Source organism: Xiphophorus couchianus, chromosome 5 (genome assembly GCF_001444195.1).
Source record: "Xiphophorus couchianus chromosome 5, X_couchianus-1.0, whole genome shotgun sequence".
Classification (NCBI taxonomy): domain Eukaryota; kingdom Metazoa; phylum Chordata; class Actinopteri; order Cyprinodontiformes; family Poeciliidae; genus Xiphophorus; species Xiphophorus couchianus.
The window spans coordinates 599115-613130 of record NC_040232.1 but is presented as its reverse complement, the minus strand read 5'-3'; the positions used below and the strand labels follow the sequence as shown (position 1 = coordinate 613130).

Below are 14016 nucleotides of genomic sequence, written 5' to 3'. Positions count from 1 at the left end.
CTGTGTATTTAACCCCACCTGTGTCTCCCCAGTGCCTGTGTTTGCCGTTATTCCAGTTGCTACCGGTTTCTGAGCTCCTCGCCTTCTGCTCACCTGTGCTGCCTGGATTCTTGTTTTTGTATTTCATCGTTAAATCATCATTTACTCTCCATACCTGGGTCCACTGCGCTACCTCACCACCACAAATCATGACAATTTTCCACCAGAGAACTCATGGCCATCCAAAATCAGACAGTATGAGTTAGCATTTATGCTAAAGGAATGAAATAATTATTGATTCGAGCATGAAGACATTTTAAAAATTGATATTTATTTACATATTTTTGTAGCATTGTGTGTGTGGCTTCCCCAGCCAAACATTAATGCTCTTTGGGAACGTTTGGATTTATTTTATAATATTTAAATCTGAAGGTAGAAAATAGCAGAATGATTAAATCAGCCAATCAGATTGGAGCCCGAATGAATGAATGAATGAATGAATGAATGAATGAATGAATGGGTGTCTGGAGGTCCAGCTGGAGCTCCACATACTGTATTTCCAGCCCTGACATCTGGGAGGCGTCCTGCTGCTGGGGGCGTGGTTCCGGGCTTTGGCTAGGACGTACGGACAGACTGACATCACTCACTGTGAGGGACAGACGGACGCTCAGCTCTCCTGAAGGTCAGTGGCTTATCCTCCTCCTAAATAAGATCAAATATCTGCTTCAGTTACTTCATTCAGCCTTTTTTAGGTTATTATTTAGATTAACTCAGCAAATAAAAGTATTTTAATAAATAAACTGAGGATTTCTGGATTTAACCTGTTTTTCTCTCTTCCTGCTGCAGAGCTGTGGACGAATTGGGAATCAGAAACAGATCTGCTTATTTCCCCTACAGGTACAGCTGATGTTTTATTGAATAACTAAAATAATGTGTTATTATTAGCACATTATGAATAATGTGTTAATAATTATTAATAATATAATTATTAACTTTTGATAAGCTGAGCTCATCAAATCAGCTTCAGATCTGATGAGTTTAAAATGAAAAGGGAGAAAAGAATCAAAATGTGTTCAGATGTAAGTTTAGAGAAACAGAAATTATATTTTATAGAATTGCACTTTCAGTCCTGAGGTTGGTTTGGCTGCTCCATGTTTATTTTGTAACTGAATTTATACGAGTCGCTCTTTAAATTTAGATTTTATTTGATCCGTTTATGACCAACATGATTCTTGTGGTCCAAAACGTTTCCCAGGCGGCTGATCAGCACATAAAACCCGACAGTAAACTTTATTAAACTTTATTAAACATAAACATTATTAAACAGTAAACTTTATTAAACAATATTAAACAGTAAACCTTATTAAACATAAACTTTATTAAACATTATTAAACATAAACTTTATTAAACATAAACTTTATTAAACTTTATTAAACATAAACTTTATTAAACATTATTAAACATAAACTTTATTAAACATAAACTTTATTAAACATAAACTTTATTAAACTTTATTAAACTTTATTAAACATAAACTTTATTAAACATAAACTTTATTAAACATAAACTTTATTAAACTTTATTAAACTTTATTAAACATAAACTTTATTAAACATAAACTTTATTAAACATAAACTTTATTAAACTTTATTAAACATAAACTTTATTAAACATTATTAAACATAAACTTTATTAAACAATAAACTTTATTAAACAATAAACTTTATTAAGCGTCTGCTTTTCACCAGGAAACTCAACATATGAACAGTTTTTCTTGTTACTTGTTATTGGGTCCAAAGCGAGGCCTCCATACTGAACTAAAGATGATTAAATATTACTCATATTTGGGAGAAAACTAAGAATCAATTATTTTTGTTTGAATAAAAACCAAGAAGCTGGATTTTAAGGAGCCTGAAAGAACAGATTTCACTCATAATGGAGGCCAAATATTTTAGGACAAGTTGAAAGTTTCCAGAAATGATCACTAAAAAAACTACAGAAATAAGTTCAGCAGCATTTTTTGTGGATTTACGTGCTTGTTCCACGATAAATATTAAAAACCTTTTAATGAAACGAACAAATGAGTTAAATTATTATTGTGATTATAACTTTACTCTGAAGTTTTGGTTAATGTATTTTGGACAAATCTGAACTAATCCCAGGTCTGATCCTAATCTAAGATGGATTTTATGTTTGAAAAACACAGAAATGGATCCGTTTTGTTTATTTTCTCAGTAAAAACAAAGATTTCATGAATCTCAGTGATCTGGAACCAGGGACGATCAAATCCTGTCACAATGGTGGATTTGCCCTTTAACCTCTGTAGGACGCCAGCTGCAGTCTCGGTAGTGGCTAATAGTCATGCTAGCCTCACAGTGCTAACAGGAAGTTTGTCTGGTAATCTGTCTATATTTCTTTTCTCCACTGATTTCCTGAACAGTTTGAGATTTGATGAAACCTCTCTGTAATAACTGAGCGCTGTCGTTGCCTTTTTCAGAACCCGATAACTCAAGAACTACTTCCTGTCTTATGTCAAAATAAGAGATTTAAAAATAGATACAACCACAAATGGTGCGTTTCATTTGCAGTGAGAATTCAGAAATTACGACTTCCCAGTCGTAAAAATCAGCTGGGACTGGAGAATATTTCATAAGGCCGACTACGAGAAACAATATAGCTGCTCCTCACATCAACAGTAGGAAGCAGCAATGAAAATATTCTTAATTTACAAAATAAAAGTCAGTCTAAAGTCAGCATTATGTGTAGCGCCTACAACTCTACCCTGACCAGATTAAAAGTGATGTTTGTTCATGGAAAGTAAAGTTTCGTAAGACGTATTGCGAATAATGGCTACCTGGGCGTCGCCATGTTGGAATCCAAACTTCTCCAAATATGTTAACAGGAACGATGTTTCCTACATCAGTCACAGCTTCGAGTTACAACTTCAGAGAAAAATTGAATGCACCATTAGGTCTCTAGCCTCAGTAGGACTCTATCTTTAGTGTCTGTAATGGCTAATGGTTAGCCATTCATGCTAGCCTCACAATGCTAACAGGACGTTTCCATCTTATCTGTTAATCTGTGACCATTTCCAGGACAGTTTAAAGTTTAAGGAAGCTTCTCTTTGGTACCAGAGCGCTGTTATTGTCTTTATCATAAGGAGACAACAACCCAACTACTTCCTGTCATATGTCAAAATAAGAGACCAAAACTTAGATACAACAGTGTGACCTTTAAATTTAGTGCTCACAGTTATAGCTTCAACTGAAACAGCAACTGAACAGTGACGCCTCAGTTAGCTTACAGCTCCTGTTTTTAGCTGGTTTAGCTCTGTTGAGTCAGCCATCCATCCATCCATCCATCCATCCATCCATCCATCCAGCCATCCATCCATCCATCCATCCATCCATCCATCTTCTTCCGCTTATCCGAGGTCTGGTCGCGGGGGTAGCAGCTTCAGAAGGGAGGCCCAGACTTCCCTCTCCCCGGCCACTTCTTCTAGCTCCTCCGGGGGAATCCCGAGGCGTTCCCAGGCCAGCCGAGAGACATAGTCCCTCCAGCGTGTCCTGGGTCTTCCCCGGGGCCTCCTCCCGGTGGGACGTGCCCGGAACACCTCACCAGGGAGGCGTCCAGGAGGCATCCTGACCAGATGCCCGAGCCACCTCAACTGGCTCCTCTCGATGTGAAGGAGCAGCGGCTCTACTCTGAGTCCCTCCCGGATGACTGAGCTTCTCACCCTATCTCTAAGGGAGAGCCCAGCCACCCTACGGAGAAAACCCATTTCGGCCGCTTGTATCCGCGATCTCGTTCTTTCGGTCATGACCCAAAGCTCATGACCATAGATGAGGGTGGGAACGTAGATCGACCGGTAAATCGAGAGCTTCGCTTTTTGGCTCAGCTCTCTCTTCACCACGACGGACCGGTACAGCTAGCCGACCCTTTAAACTGGGGAACAGAATCTTTTAGGTTCTGTGGTTTGGTACCAGTTCCTTCTGATGGAGGCGTTTTGCTGAACCACTGTTGTTGGTTTTGTTTTGTTGCAGATGAACTTGGCTCTGATCCACGACCGTCTGTACATCAAGTCGTTCTGGGAGAACCGGATCAGCGCCGATAACCAGCATGCTGAGAGCGAAGAGAACAGGATGAACAAGAGCGCCCTGAAAAAGTCAGTAAGACCTCGTCTCTTTATCACAGCAGACACAAACATTCAGTTAGCCTAACATTCAGTTAGCCAAACATACAGTTAGCTAAACATTCAGTTAGCCTAACATCCAGTTAGCCAAACATTCAGTTAGCCAAACATACGGATAGTGATAGATGTTTCCAGAACCAGCGGGTTCGGAACTGTTCAGGTTTTTAGGCAGTTTGTTGCAGATCTGAGGAGCGTAGGAACTAAATGCCCCTCAAATCGTTTAGTTCTGGTTCTGGTAACTCTGGTCCGCTGGTTCTGAAGACCTTAATAACTGTTAAAAGGTTCTGATTTTGGGTTTTCAGGCTTTTCCCACCGGGATCTGAACAGTTCGGATCAGAGTAACTAAAACTCCTACTAAAACCCCCATATATGTCCTAAACAACATCCAGTATCAGCAGGTTTTTATACCGTTAATAAAATATAGTCGAACATTAATGTCTGATTGTCCTCATTAAGTCTCTGCCTGCTAATCTGCAGCTGAATTTAAGGAATTATACATTATTTTCAGTATCATGTTCAAGTCATGAAATAACTTATATATGATTGTTTCCTTCTATCTGAGCTGGAACGTAATTTATTCCTATAATCAGATTAATCTCTAATCTGTAATCGGCCCGGTTCAGATGGAGCTGCTGTTGCACGGAGCTAAATTGCTACCATAATATTTGTTCAAAAGAAAAAAAGATTTCAAACTGAAAAAAAAAGTTTGAACCTGAAAAGTAGTTTCAAACATTTCAGTTTGAAATGTTTTGTCAGTTTCATTTCATTTTTTCCCTTTGAACAAACTTTATGGCCCTAATTTAGCTCCATACTGCTGGTTTCCAGCTCCATGCTGAGTGACCACGGGGCGCTGCCGGCTCGGCCGCCTCACCTGTGCGGGCGCCGCGTGTTGAGCCTCACCCTGCGCTCTGCGTGTGGACCCGCTTACGACACGGCGGATGAATGCGTTTGGGCCGACATGTGAGCGTAGATAACAAATAGACACATCTAAAAACAGAACCGCTCATTACAAACATCCCGTCTCTCAGCAAGCTGCGGCCCCGGAGACAGTCCGGTCCTCAAAGGGCCGCCGCACCGCGCCGGACGCTAATGAGCGGAAACATCAGCCGGACCGCCGGCCGGGTCACCGGTTCTGGCAGGGAGCGGAGAGAGGAATGAGGCGCCGCTCATGGTGGCAGGAAGGAGAGATTCAGCACCAAACGACTGATTCCTCAGGTGGAAGAGGTTCTGAAGGTTCTGACCGGTCAGAACCGACCGGACCTGTCGGGTCAGAACCGGTTCATCCAGACTTTAACTTCCTGGCTCTGACTGAAACCTCCAGGTTCCCTCCAGGCTCGTCCTGCTTTGACTCAGCCATCTTCACATGAACCCTGACCTGCTTCCCACAGCATGATGCTGCCTCCACCATGTTTCACATTGCTGCTGCTGCAGGAACCTACAGAAAAACATGGAGGAGTTTCTCTATCTGAGACGTCAGTGCTCTGGACGGAAGGCCGACTTTGTGACCGTCTCTCTGTGTCTCTGGAGGTTCTGAGTCTTTCTCTGCGGTTTCCTTCAGGTTGCTGTGAATGAACTGAGCTTCCAGCAGAGGAACATCTGGACGGGTTTCTGCTGACTCCCATAATCCCCTGCTCTCCATTACCCCGTCCCCTAATCCCCCTGCTATCATACCGTGTTTCTCCTAATCCCCCGGGTATCTGTTACCGGGTCGCCGGCTAATTGTGAGTGCTATGTGTGATGTGGGCGGAGCCTGGAGGACGAGGCGATGAGTGACGGAAAGCGACAGCCAGCAGGATGGATTTAGATTCAGTTTCATGAAGCTTTAAACGCCGAAGTTGTCAGGAGGCCGATGCAGCTTCAGGCTCTCTGCTTTCAGCCAGACGCCGTCAAAGATAAAACGACTCACAAGACTTTATTTCATCAAACCACAGAGGCAGAAAAACCTGCTGCTTGTTTGGGTTTTGTGTTGTTTGGGATTTTTTTGTGATTGCGTGTTGGAGTTAGCTTCATCCATCCGTTTGCTTGCTCCTGTCGCTCGCAGCTGAAAATGACGTTTTTCATCTTTCTGTTTTTTGCATCAACATTAAAATCCTTCCAGTAGCGATGACACAGACCAATCCCTCCAATAGTTCACAATAGTTTTTTTAAACCAAAATCATTTATTTTGTGGCGCGTTTTTAGGAATATTTGCGTTTTGTTTTTACGATAATTTCCTCCCTCTCATGTCGGATTGCTCTGCTCTGCTTGCGTTAAAATTTGACGGTAAATACGACTTTTTGTTTCACTTCTCATCAATCATGGACTGTAACTTGACATCAGCTAAACTTGAAGTAGCAGAGGAATGGGAAACACTGCCACCTGCAGGAGGGAGTTGGCAGAACTTCAACTCAGGGTTTTTGAACATTTTGCAGAAAATTTGTAATAAACTCACAATCGTACATTAGTGTGAAAAATGTGGTTTGATGATTTTCTGAAATATCTGGTGTCAGCCTGGAGCTAAAGGTTGGTGACCCTCAGGTTCAGCTGAAACAGAATCAGAGCTGTAGGCATGCATCCATGGAAACGGGTCAGAACCAGAACCAGGCTGCACTGGGTCTCAGTTGGTGGAAGAACTCCTTCAGGTGGTCCACACGTTCCTGAATAAATGACCCGTTCGGGTCAAGATGTTCTGGGCGAGTTTCCGTCTGTGGTTCTGACTCTGCCGAGGTCAGCAGGATTATCAGCAGCTGAAAGAACAAATGGAATAATCCGGAAAACTCGTCAGGAAGGCGGCACAGAAATGGTGAGGACAGCTGACAGAGAGAGTCAGCTTACACACACACACACACACACACACACACACACACACACACACACACACAGGTCTGTACTTGTGTTTGTTCTCCAACCTGCTGGCATGCTCTCACATTTGTTCCTCTGTCTTTGTGACGACTCGTTAACATACCGGACTCTGAGCCTTGACAAATCTCTGAGAATGTTTCCTCTTGATGGTCAGGTCGACCCGGTTCTACTGGAACCAGAACTCCATCATCTGCTCCACCTCCAGCTGCTCTGGTTCTGAGTCAAACCAACCTGTTCCCCTCCTGGCCTGTGGGGGCGCTGCACCAAGAACCACCGAAGGAAACGACACAAAAACCTCTGAAGACACTGAGAGCAACTTCCTTCTTCACCAGATGGAAACAAGATGGAGGCGTCAGATTTTAGTGTTGGAGGATTTCTCTTTAGTCTGCTAGAGCTAGGCTAGCACATTAGCTTCAATTATGTTTACCCAGAATGCCCTGTACTGCAGTCCACTTCCTGCAGCAGTTTGCAGCGGTCTCTGGTCCGCTTGGCGTTCACATTCAAACCGAACCAGAGTTCACTTCAACCGAACCCAGACCGAGGTTTGGAGGACCAGAGGTCAGAGGTCGATTAGCGTTCACACCTCATCAACCGGACCGGACTTTGACTAGGCAGACTGGAGTTGGATTAAAGCGGACAGAACAGGGATGATGTTCAGGATGTTTGAGACTTCTCCGTAGGACAGTCAGTCCCTCCAGGATTTCCTGATTGTTTTTGTGAAAATTTCCTGATCCAAGTCATGAAAAATGGACCAGATTGGACCACAGTTTGGTCCGTTTGGGGCGGAGCTACAGGAGTCACGCAGCACAGTCCTCTGATTGGACAGAAAAACGTGACCTTACATTCCAGCACGCCACGTTTGTTGTTGGACTAGCATAGCGCTACGCTAGGAGTTTGTTTTTTACACTCCTGAATATTCTGACCATAAAACGGCGTATGAACTGTAACAACGCATAACGCTTTAGATTGTCCTTAGATTTAGGTCTGAACTTTGACTGGGACATTCTGACAGATAAAAATGCATCTAGAGTGGTGTTATCCAAGCACTCGCAGGCCAAAATTATGATTTTTAAAATTAAAAATGTAGAAAATTTCTATTCTGTTTTTTTCAACCTTCTCACCAGAAACTGAGAAACATTTTAATGAAACAAATAAACTAAAAAAAGATGTCTGTGAAAATCCAAAACATTAAAATTCAGCCTTTATAGAGTCAACTGATTTTACATTTTCTGGTCTAGAAGAAAATGTCTGATCTCAGCAACAAGAACAGAATGTGAGCGGCTCCTGCTGGGGCCCACATCTCTGTCCTGGACGCCCCAGTTCGGTCCGCGTGCCGCATGTTGAGCAGCCGTCCTGACCGGGTGGTGTTGTGTGTTTTCAGGCTGAGGGGGGAATGGGTCGTCCGTCTGGAGAACCGGAACAAACACCTGAAGAAGCTGAACGACGGCTTCGTCCGCAAGGCCAAGACGGAGAAGTCAGCTGACCAGACATGAGCCAATCAGAGGGCAGCAGGAGCGACGGACGAGTTTCAGTGTTTAGATTCATAAAATGTTTCTGAATAAATTATTTAGTTCTGCTGTGAAATGAAACAATGGCTGTTTGAGTTCCTCTGGGTTTTACTGTGACGCTGATTCAGCAGAACTGGACTAAGATGATGATGATGATGATGATGAAGATGATGTGCAGCCAGAACATCCGGGTTCTGACCCGTCTGGGTCCGATTGAAGAGCCACTCTCATTATTTTCATTAAAGGTTCTGGTGGATCCAAACGAGCCTCAGCAGCCGATCCAGATCATAAAACCAGGCAGAAACTTCTGACAAAAAACTCAACATTTTCTACAACAAACGAGCAAATTATTTCCTATCTACGGCTGTAGGATCCCTGTGAAACAGCGACTCCTGCTGGGGAACCCAGAGAACAGCAGCTGGGACGCATTACTGGATCCAAGGGTCAAAGGTCATCCAGGCAAGAACGAGATAAAGTTCTGATCAGCTCTGAAACTCAGACTTTAAACTTTCAACCGTAAAACTACGACCTGTAACACAGCGTCCCTCCTGGTAAAACTTTATAATAAATTATTTATCTTAGTTGTTTTAAGGAGGCAAAAAGAGACTAAATTAAATAAATAGAAATTAAACTTCATTTCAGACTCAACATCCAAACATCCAACAAAAAATAAAACAGGACAGCAAACAAGCAACTAAATATGCAATCATCCAAGAATAAAAATTAAAATAAGGTTTAAATAATTTAATAAGTACATAATTAATGGTGTGCATGATTAATTTATTGTTTCTGTGCCTGTACAGTCACAATGAAACAATTTAGAGTCTGAGAAATTATTGACTATCACAAAAATGTCACAACTTCCACAGAAACATAAAGATAAAAATTTATGCAATAATTTAGACAGTTTATTGGTAAAAAGATTTTGAATTTAGTTACACTGTGAATCAATTAGTTAAACTTTTATTAATTTCATGGTATATGTAATTAATGATTGAACTGAATTGTTTCCATCTGTGAAACGAACACAATATAAAAATAACATTAATATCAGAAATAAGAAACGGTGCAAACAAACATAAGCTACATATTTTAAGATACTTTTATCAAAGTGCGAGTGTCTTTAAAATGTTTAAGAAACTAAATCTGTTGTAAAACAGGAGCTGAAACAGGAAGTTTTAGTTTTGATTTATTTTGTCCCCTTCAGGCCTCCGTACTCATGTGTGTTTTTCCTGCTGAGCAGAACCGTTCCGACCCGTTTGTCCTGCAGAACCCGGAGTGTCTTTATGGCTTTTTATTCACCTGGAGACGTTTTCAAGGCTTTTATTCTGAAACTCGCCCCGGTTCTGTTCAGGTTCTGTTAAAACCAGGTTCTGAAGGTCCGGTGGGTTTGAACCGGCAGGTCGGACTGTCATCATTACATTTCAGAATAAAAGCTGAACGTAGCGGCGTTCCCTTCACAATAAGAGCCCGGCGGCAGTGACTTCCTGTCAGTACAGGCTTTGGATCGGGAGCAGGGTCGGGTTCTGGCTCTGCCTCAACAGCTCCTCCCTCAGCGCCAGCGCCCGGACCTCCATCCAGACGTAGCGCGGGTTCTCCACCGGAGGGGGCATGGCGGGCGCAGGCCGCTCCGCCGCCAGGCCGTCCTCGTCCCGCTGCGGCCGGTCAGGCGCCAGCGCCGCCAGCGTGTTGAAGCAGACGCCATCGGTGCGGCCGTGCTGCCGGCCGTTGTGCTGCAGGCTGAGGACGCCCAGCGTGGCGATGTCGTGGTCGTAGTACGACGCCGGCAGCGCCTCCTGCACCGCCATGTTGGCTGCCCACGTCACGGCGTGCGTCTTCAGGGCCGCCGCTGTGGGCAGGTGGGGGGTCGGGGCTGTGGGGCGCGGCGGAGATGAGTAACAGCATGGCGTCCAGTTGTCATGGTGACGGCAGAGAGCGATTACCTTGGACCAGCAGGATCCAGACCCGTTTCTCGGCTCCGACGAACAGCAGCAGCGTCCGCTGGACGATGTGGCGGCAGCTCAGGTCCAGAGGCAGCGAGGCGCCGTGCCAGGGGCTCCTGTGGTACCTGAAGGCAGCAGGGTCAGAGGTCAGCACACTTCAGACCTGATTTAATCTGGATCAAATGTTTCACACCAACAGAATGTTCTGGTTACTGATCCGTATAAATACTTTTGGCCCATCCACAGGATGCAAACCGGACCAGAACCTGACCTTTGACCTCTCCAGGTGGTCACCGTGGTTCTGGTTCTGGTCGGAGCATTTGGTTCTGACCTGAGTCCGTAGTCGATGAGGCGCAGGATGTCCCGCCCCCTGAGGGACAGGCTGGACTGTCGGTCCCACCAGGACGCCTGCAGAGACTCCTGGTCCGCCGCCACCAGAGTCTTCAGGCTTCCTCCTGACAGACAGGAAGCACACCTTCAGGCTCCGCCCACCTGACCCCGACCCCTGCCTCCCTGTCGGAGCGGCCGTGACCTCTGACCTGTGATGCGGGCCAGGAAGATGAAGCGGATCCACTGCGGTCCCTGTTCCTGGATCAGCAGCAACGTGATTGGCTGGCAGTCGAAGCCCGCCTCCTCCTTCACCTGCAGAGCGACGGGATCAGGTGACCTGAGCTCCCGTTACCACGGTGACAGGCTGGACTCACCTCCCTCCGCAGCGCCTCCTCCAGGCTCTCCCCCACCTCCACCCGCCCCGCTGGGAGGTACCACTGCTTGTAGCAGTCGGGCTTCGCCTCCTGCACCATCAGCACCTCCTCCTGCATAAATATAAATATTATATAAAAATAGAAATAACACTGAATGAAACAAACTAAAAGCTTTTGGTCCTGGAGAAAAGATTTCTGTTATTCATAACAGGTAAACTCTTCTCTCCTGGGGAAATATAAGTTATTAAATTTGGTGTTTAATGTGAATTCAGTGTTTATTAGCTGATGTTACTTTGAAATAATTAAAATAAAAAGCAACACTTAAACAGCACTGCTAACCACCAATGATGCTAATGCTAACAGCTGGATGAAGCTTCTGGTGCCGCCATCTTGGTTTTTGGGTCGGTCCTGCTCACCTGCTCGTTGAAAATGATGCCGCAGACGATGTAGGTGACGTTCTTCCTCAGAGTCGCTGGCTTGCTCAGCTCCAGACCCAGGTCACACAGAGTGACCTCTGACCCCTGGCCGCTCAGCAGCTGCTCCACTTGCTCCTCCACCTGCTGCCGCTCCTTCGCCGTCATCTCCATGCCTGCAGGAACACAGAACCACCAGGAGTTCTACTGGGTCTGCCTCACTGAACCTTCGTGACCATTGACCCCTCCACTGGACCATTCTCATTGAAAACCGTTATGAGCTGCAGTTCTGGAGAGGTTCTGACCCAGTTAGAGGTCAAGATGATCTGTTGATGACTGAAACCCTCTAACCCCCAACCCTCAGAGGTCATAATATTCTGCCATGTTGATGCAAGTCTCTTCAGTCAGAAACAGAAACCCAGAGGTCCGGGGGTTCAGTTCCGGCCCGGTTCTGTCTGATCTCGGTGTTCTGGATGTTAAAGTAAAATCCTTCAGCCTTTAGAAATGGTGAAACAGCCCTTTAATCGACCCAAGATGCCCACGTTCACCTCACTGCAGCAAACAGGAAGGGCGGGACGGACCGCTGTCAGTTTCAGACCTAATTTTAAATGGGACCATTGCACTCCGGAAGAGAAGGGGGCGCTATTTCCTATATTACCCCGTTTTTATTTTCCTTTTGAAATTTTTTCTCTCAGCATGTTTTTGAACTTCTCTCTTTTATTTACTTCAGCTCAGCTCACAGTTTTTAACAAATTCTGAAGCTTTCTGTGAACTTCTAAATCTGCTCCTTAGTTGAATCTTTTTGGGCCTGATACTGCCTCTAGTGGCGTGGGGTGGTAACACAACTAATCTAATTCTGTTACTAAATCAGAATAGCACAACGTCTTTATTATTTATTAATAATTCTGGCATTACTGGAACAGTAAAAGATAAATTCCCTCACTAAAGAAGATACCTTTTCATTTCCTTTAGGAAGTAGAGCTAATTAAATGACATAAACAAAACCTGAAAGTGATTCCAGTTTCACTTGATGACCAACCTGTTGAAACTGTGGTAAATATTAAATTCCTCGGGTCGTTCCTGGACAGTCAGCTTAACTTTGCTGAAAACTCTGGCTATATTTTTAAGAAATGTTCTCAGAGACTCTGTGTTTTTAGACCCAGTGATCTTGGGGTTACCCAACTAGAGGTTGTGTATAACCTCTAGTCAGAGCTTGTTGAGTTAAAATGTTAAAACTTAACGTCCTAACTTGAGTCTTAACTCAAGTTAAAACAACATTTTAACTCAAGTTTTAACTTTTTATCTCCTCGGCTGGTTTGGTCACATGAGCTGCAGACTAACAGACAATCTTTTAAGAATATTTTCTATGGCAGGTAAAACAGCAGGTAAATGGTGGTGAAACCAAAAACAACTCTGTCTCAACTGTTTGCTGAAAGAACATGAAAGATGGCAGGAATATTTCAGCAGAGAAATCCATCCTCTTTATTCATCAGTTTGAACCTTTGAGCTCATGAAGATGTTACTGTTGTCCTCTAGCAAATATAACATCTATTAGAAGTCATTTATTGACAGTGCAATAATTTTTCTTAACCAAACTAAATGATAACATTTACCTATAGCTTGCTAAGTATTTTTGCTCTATTCACAAATTGTTGATAATGTGATTCTATGAATATGATTTATCGTTTTAGAGTCGAAGGAAAATTTCCAAGTAACAGACTAAATAGTTTCATCTTATTTTTTCCTATATATAGGACTCTACCAACAAAAAGTCTCAGAATAATATATTGTACATGGCACCATAAAAACAAAAATGTAAATTTTTGCTTGTATCTGTTTAACAATCCTGGTTGTTATTCTTCTGACCTAATTCATTTGTTTGTTATTGACTTTTGCTCAATTAAATTTGAGAGAAGTTCAAATACATGCTGAGAGTGAAACTTCTTCCTAAAGGTGAAGGTGTATCACAGATTTCAAAAGAAAATAAAAACGGGAAACCGCGGATAATATAGGAAATAGCGCCCCCTTCACTTCCGGAGTGCAATGTCCCATTTCCAAATTAGGTATGAGACTGACTGTGGTCCGTCCCCGCCCCTTCTCAAGTCCTTCTCAAGATGCCAAAAGGTACCAGAAACCAAACCGGAAGTAGCTTAATGCACTTGTTAACTTGCCGTTACCATGGCAACACGGGCGGGTTTTACGGGCGCCTGTCAGAAACTCTAAATGGATTTAAACCACAGACCTGTTTGTATTCGGCTCCGCTCCATTCACTGCTTCATTCGAAGTCGAACCGGAAACGAACCCTGTTTCCGGTTCCGGTCTGACATTACGTTTCACTCAAATTGTTTTTGTTTTTTTTTTTAATTTCATTGCATTAATGAAAAACCGGATGTTTCGGTTCTGTTTAGTGATTTGTAATGAATTTTTGAATCCTG

The 14016-nt window shown here is 43.6% G+C and overlaps 2 protein-coding genes across 3 annotated transcripts; one reads left to right on the top strand and one right to left on the bottom strand.

Moving 5' to 3' along the window:
* The first annotated feature begins 497 nt into the window (after positions 1-497).
* LOC114144702 (protein FAM240B) lies at positions 498-8607 on the top strand. Its single transcript, XM_028017786.1, has 4 exons — positions 498-661; positions 826-876; positions 4024-4145; positions 8395-8607. The coding sequence occupies exons 3-4, from the start codon at positions 4024-4026 to the stop codon at positions 8504-8506; spliced, it is 234 nt and encodes a 77-aa protein (XP_027873587.1). The 5' UTR covers positions 498-661; positions 826-876; the 3' UTR covers positions 8507-8607.
* A 677-nt stretch (positions 8608-9284) lies between these two features.
* On the bottom strand, positions 9285-13939 carry nudt18 (nudix (nucleoside diphosphate linked moiety X)-type motif 18). Of its 2 annotated transcripts, none has more exons than XM_028018728.1 (7): positions 13824-13939; positions 11585-11757; positions 11169-11279; positions 11004-11106; positions 10736-10919; positions 10465-10589; positions 9285-10394 (listed from the first exon to the last, which is right to left on the bottom strand). In XM_028018728.1, exons 1-7 carry the CDS (start codon positions 13846-13848, stop codon positions 10012-10014), a joined length of 1104 nt encoding a protein of 367 aa, XP_027874529.1. In that variant the 5' UTR covers positions 13849-13939; the 3' UTR covers positions 9285-10011. The 2 variants fall into 2 exon arrangements, with proteins under 2 accessions (XP_027874529.1, XP_027874530.1); XM_028018729.1 differs by having other exon boundaries at positions 10796-10919; positions 13824-13935.
* Positions 13940-14016: the final 77 nt, after the last annotated feature.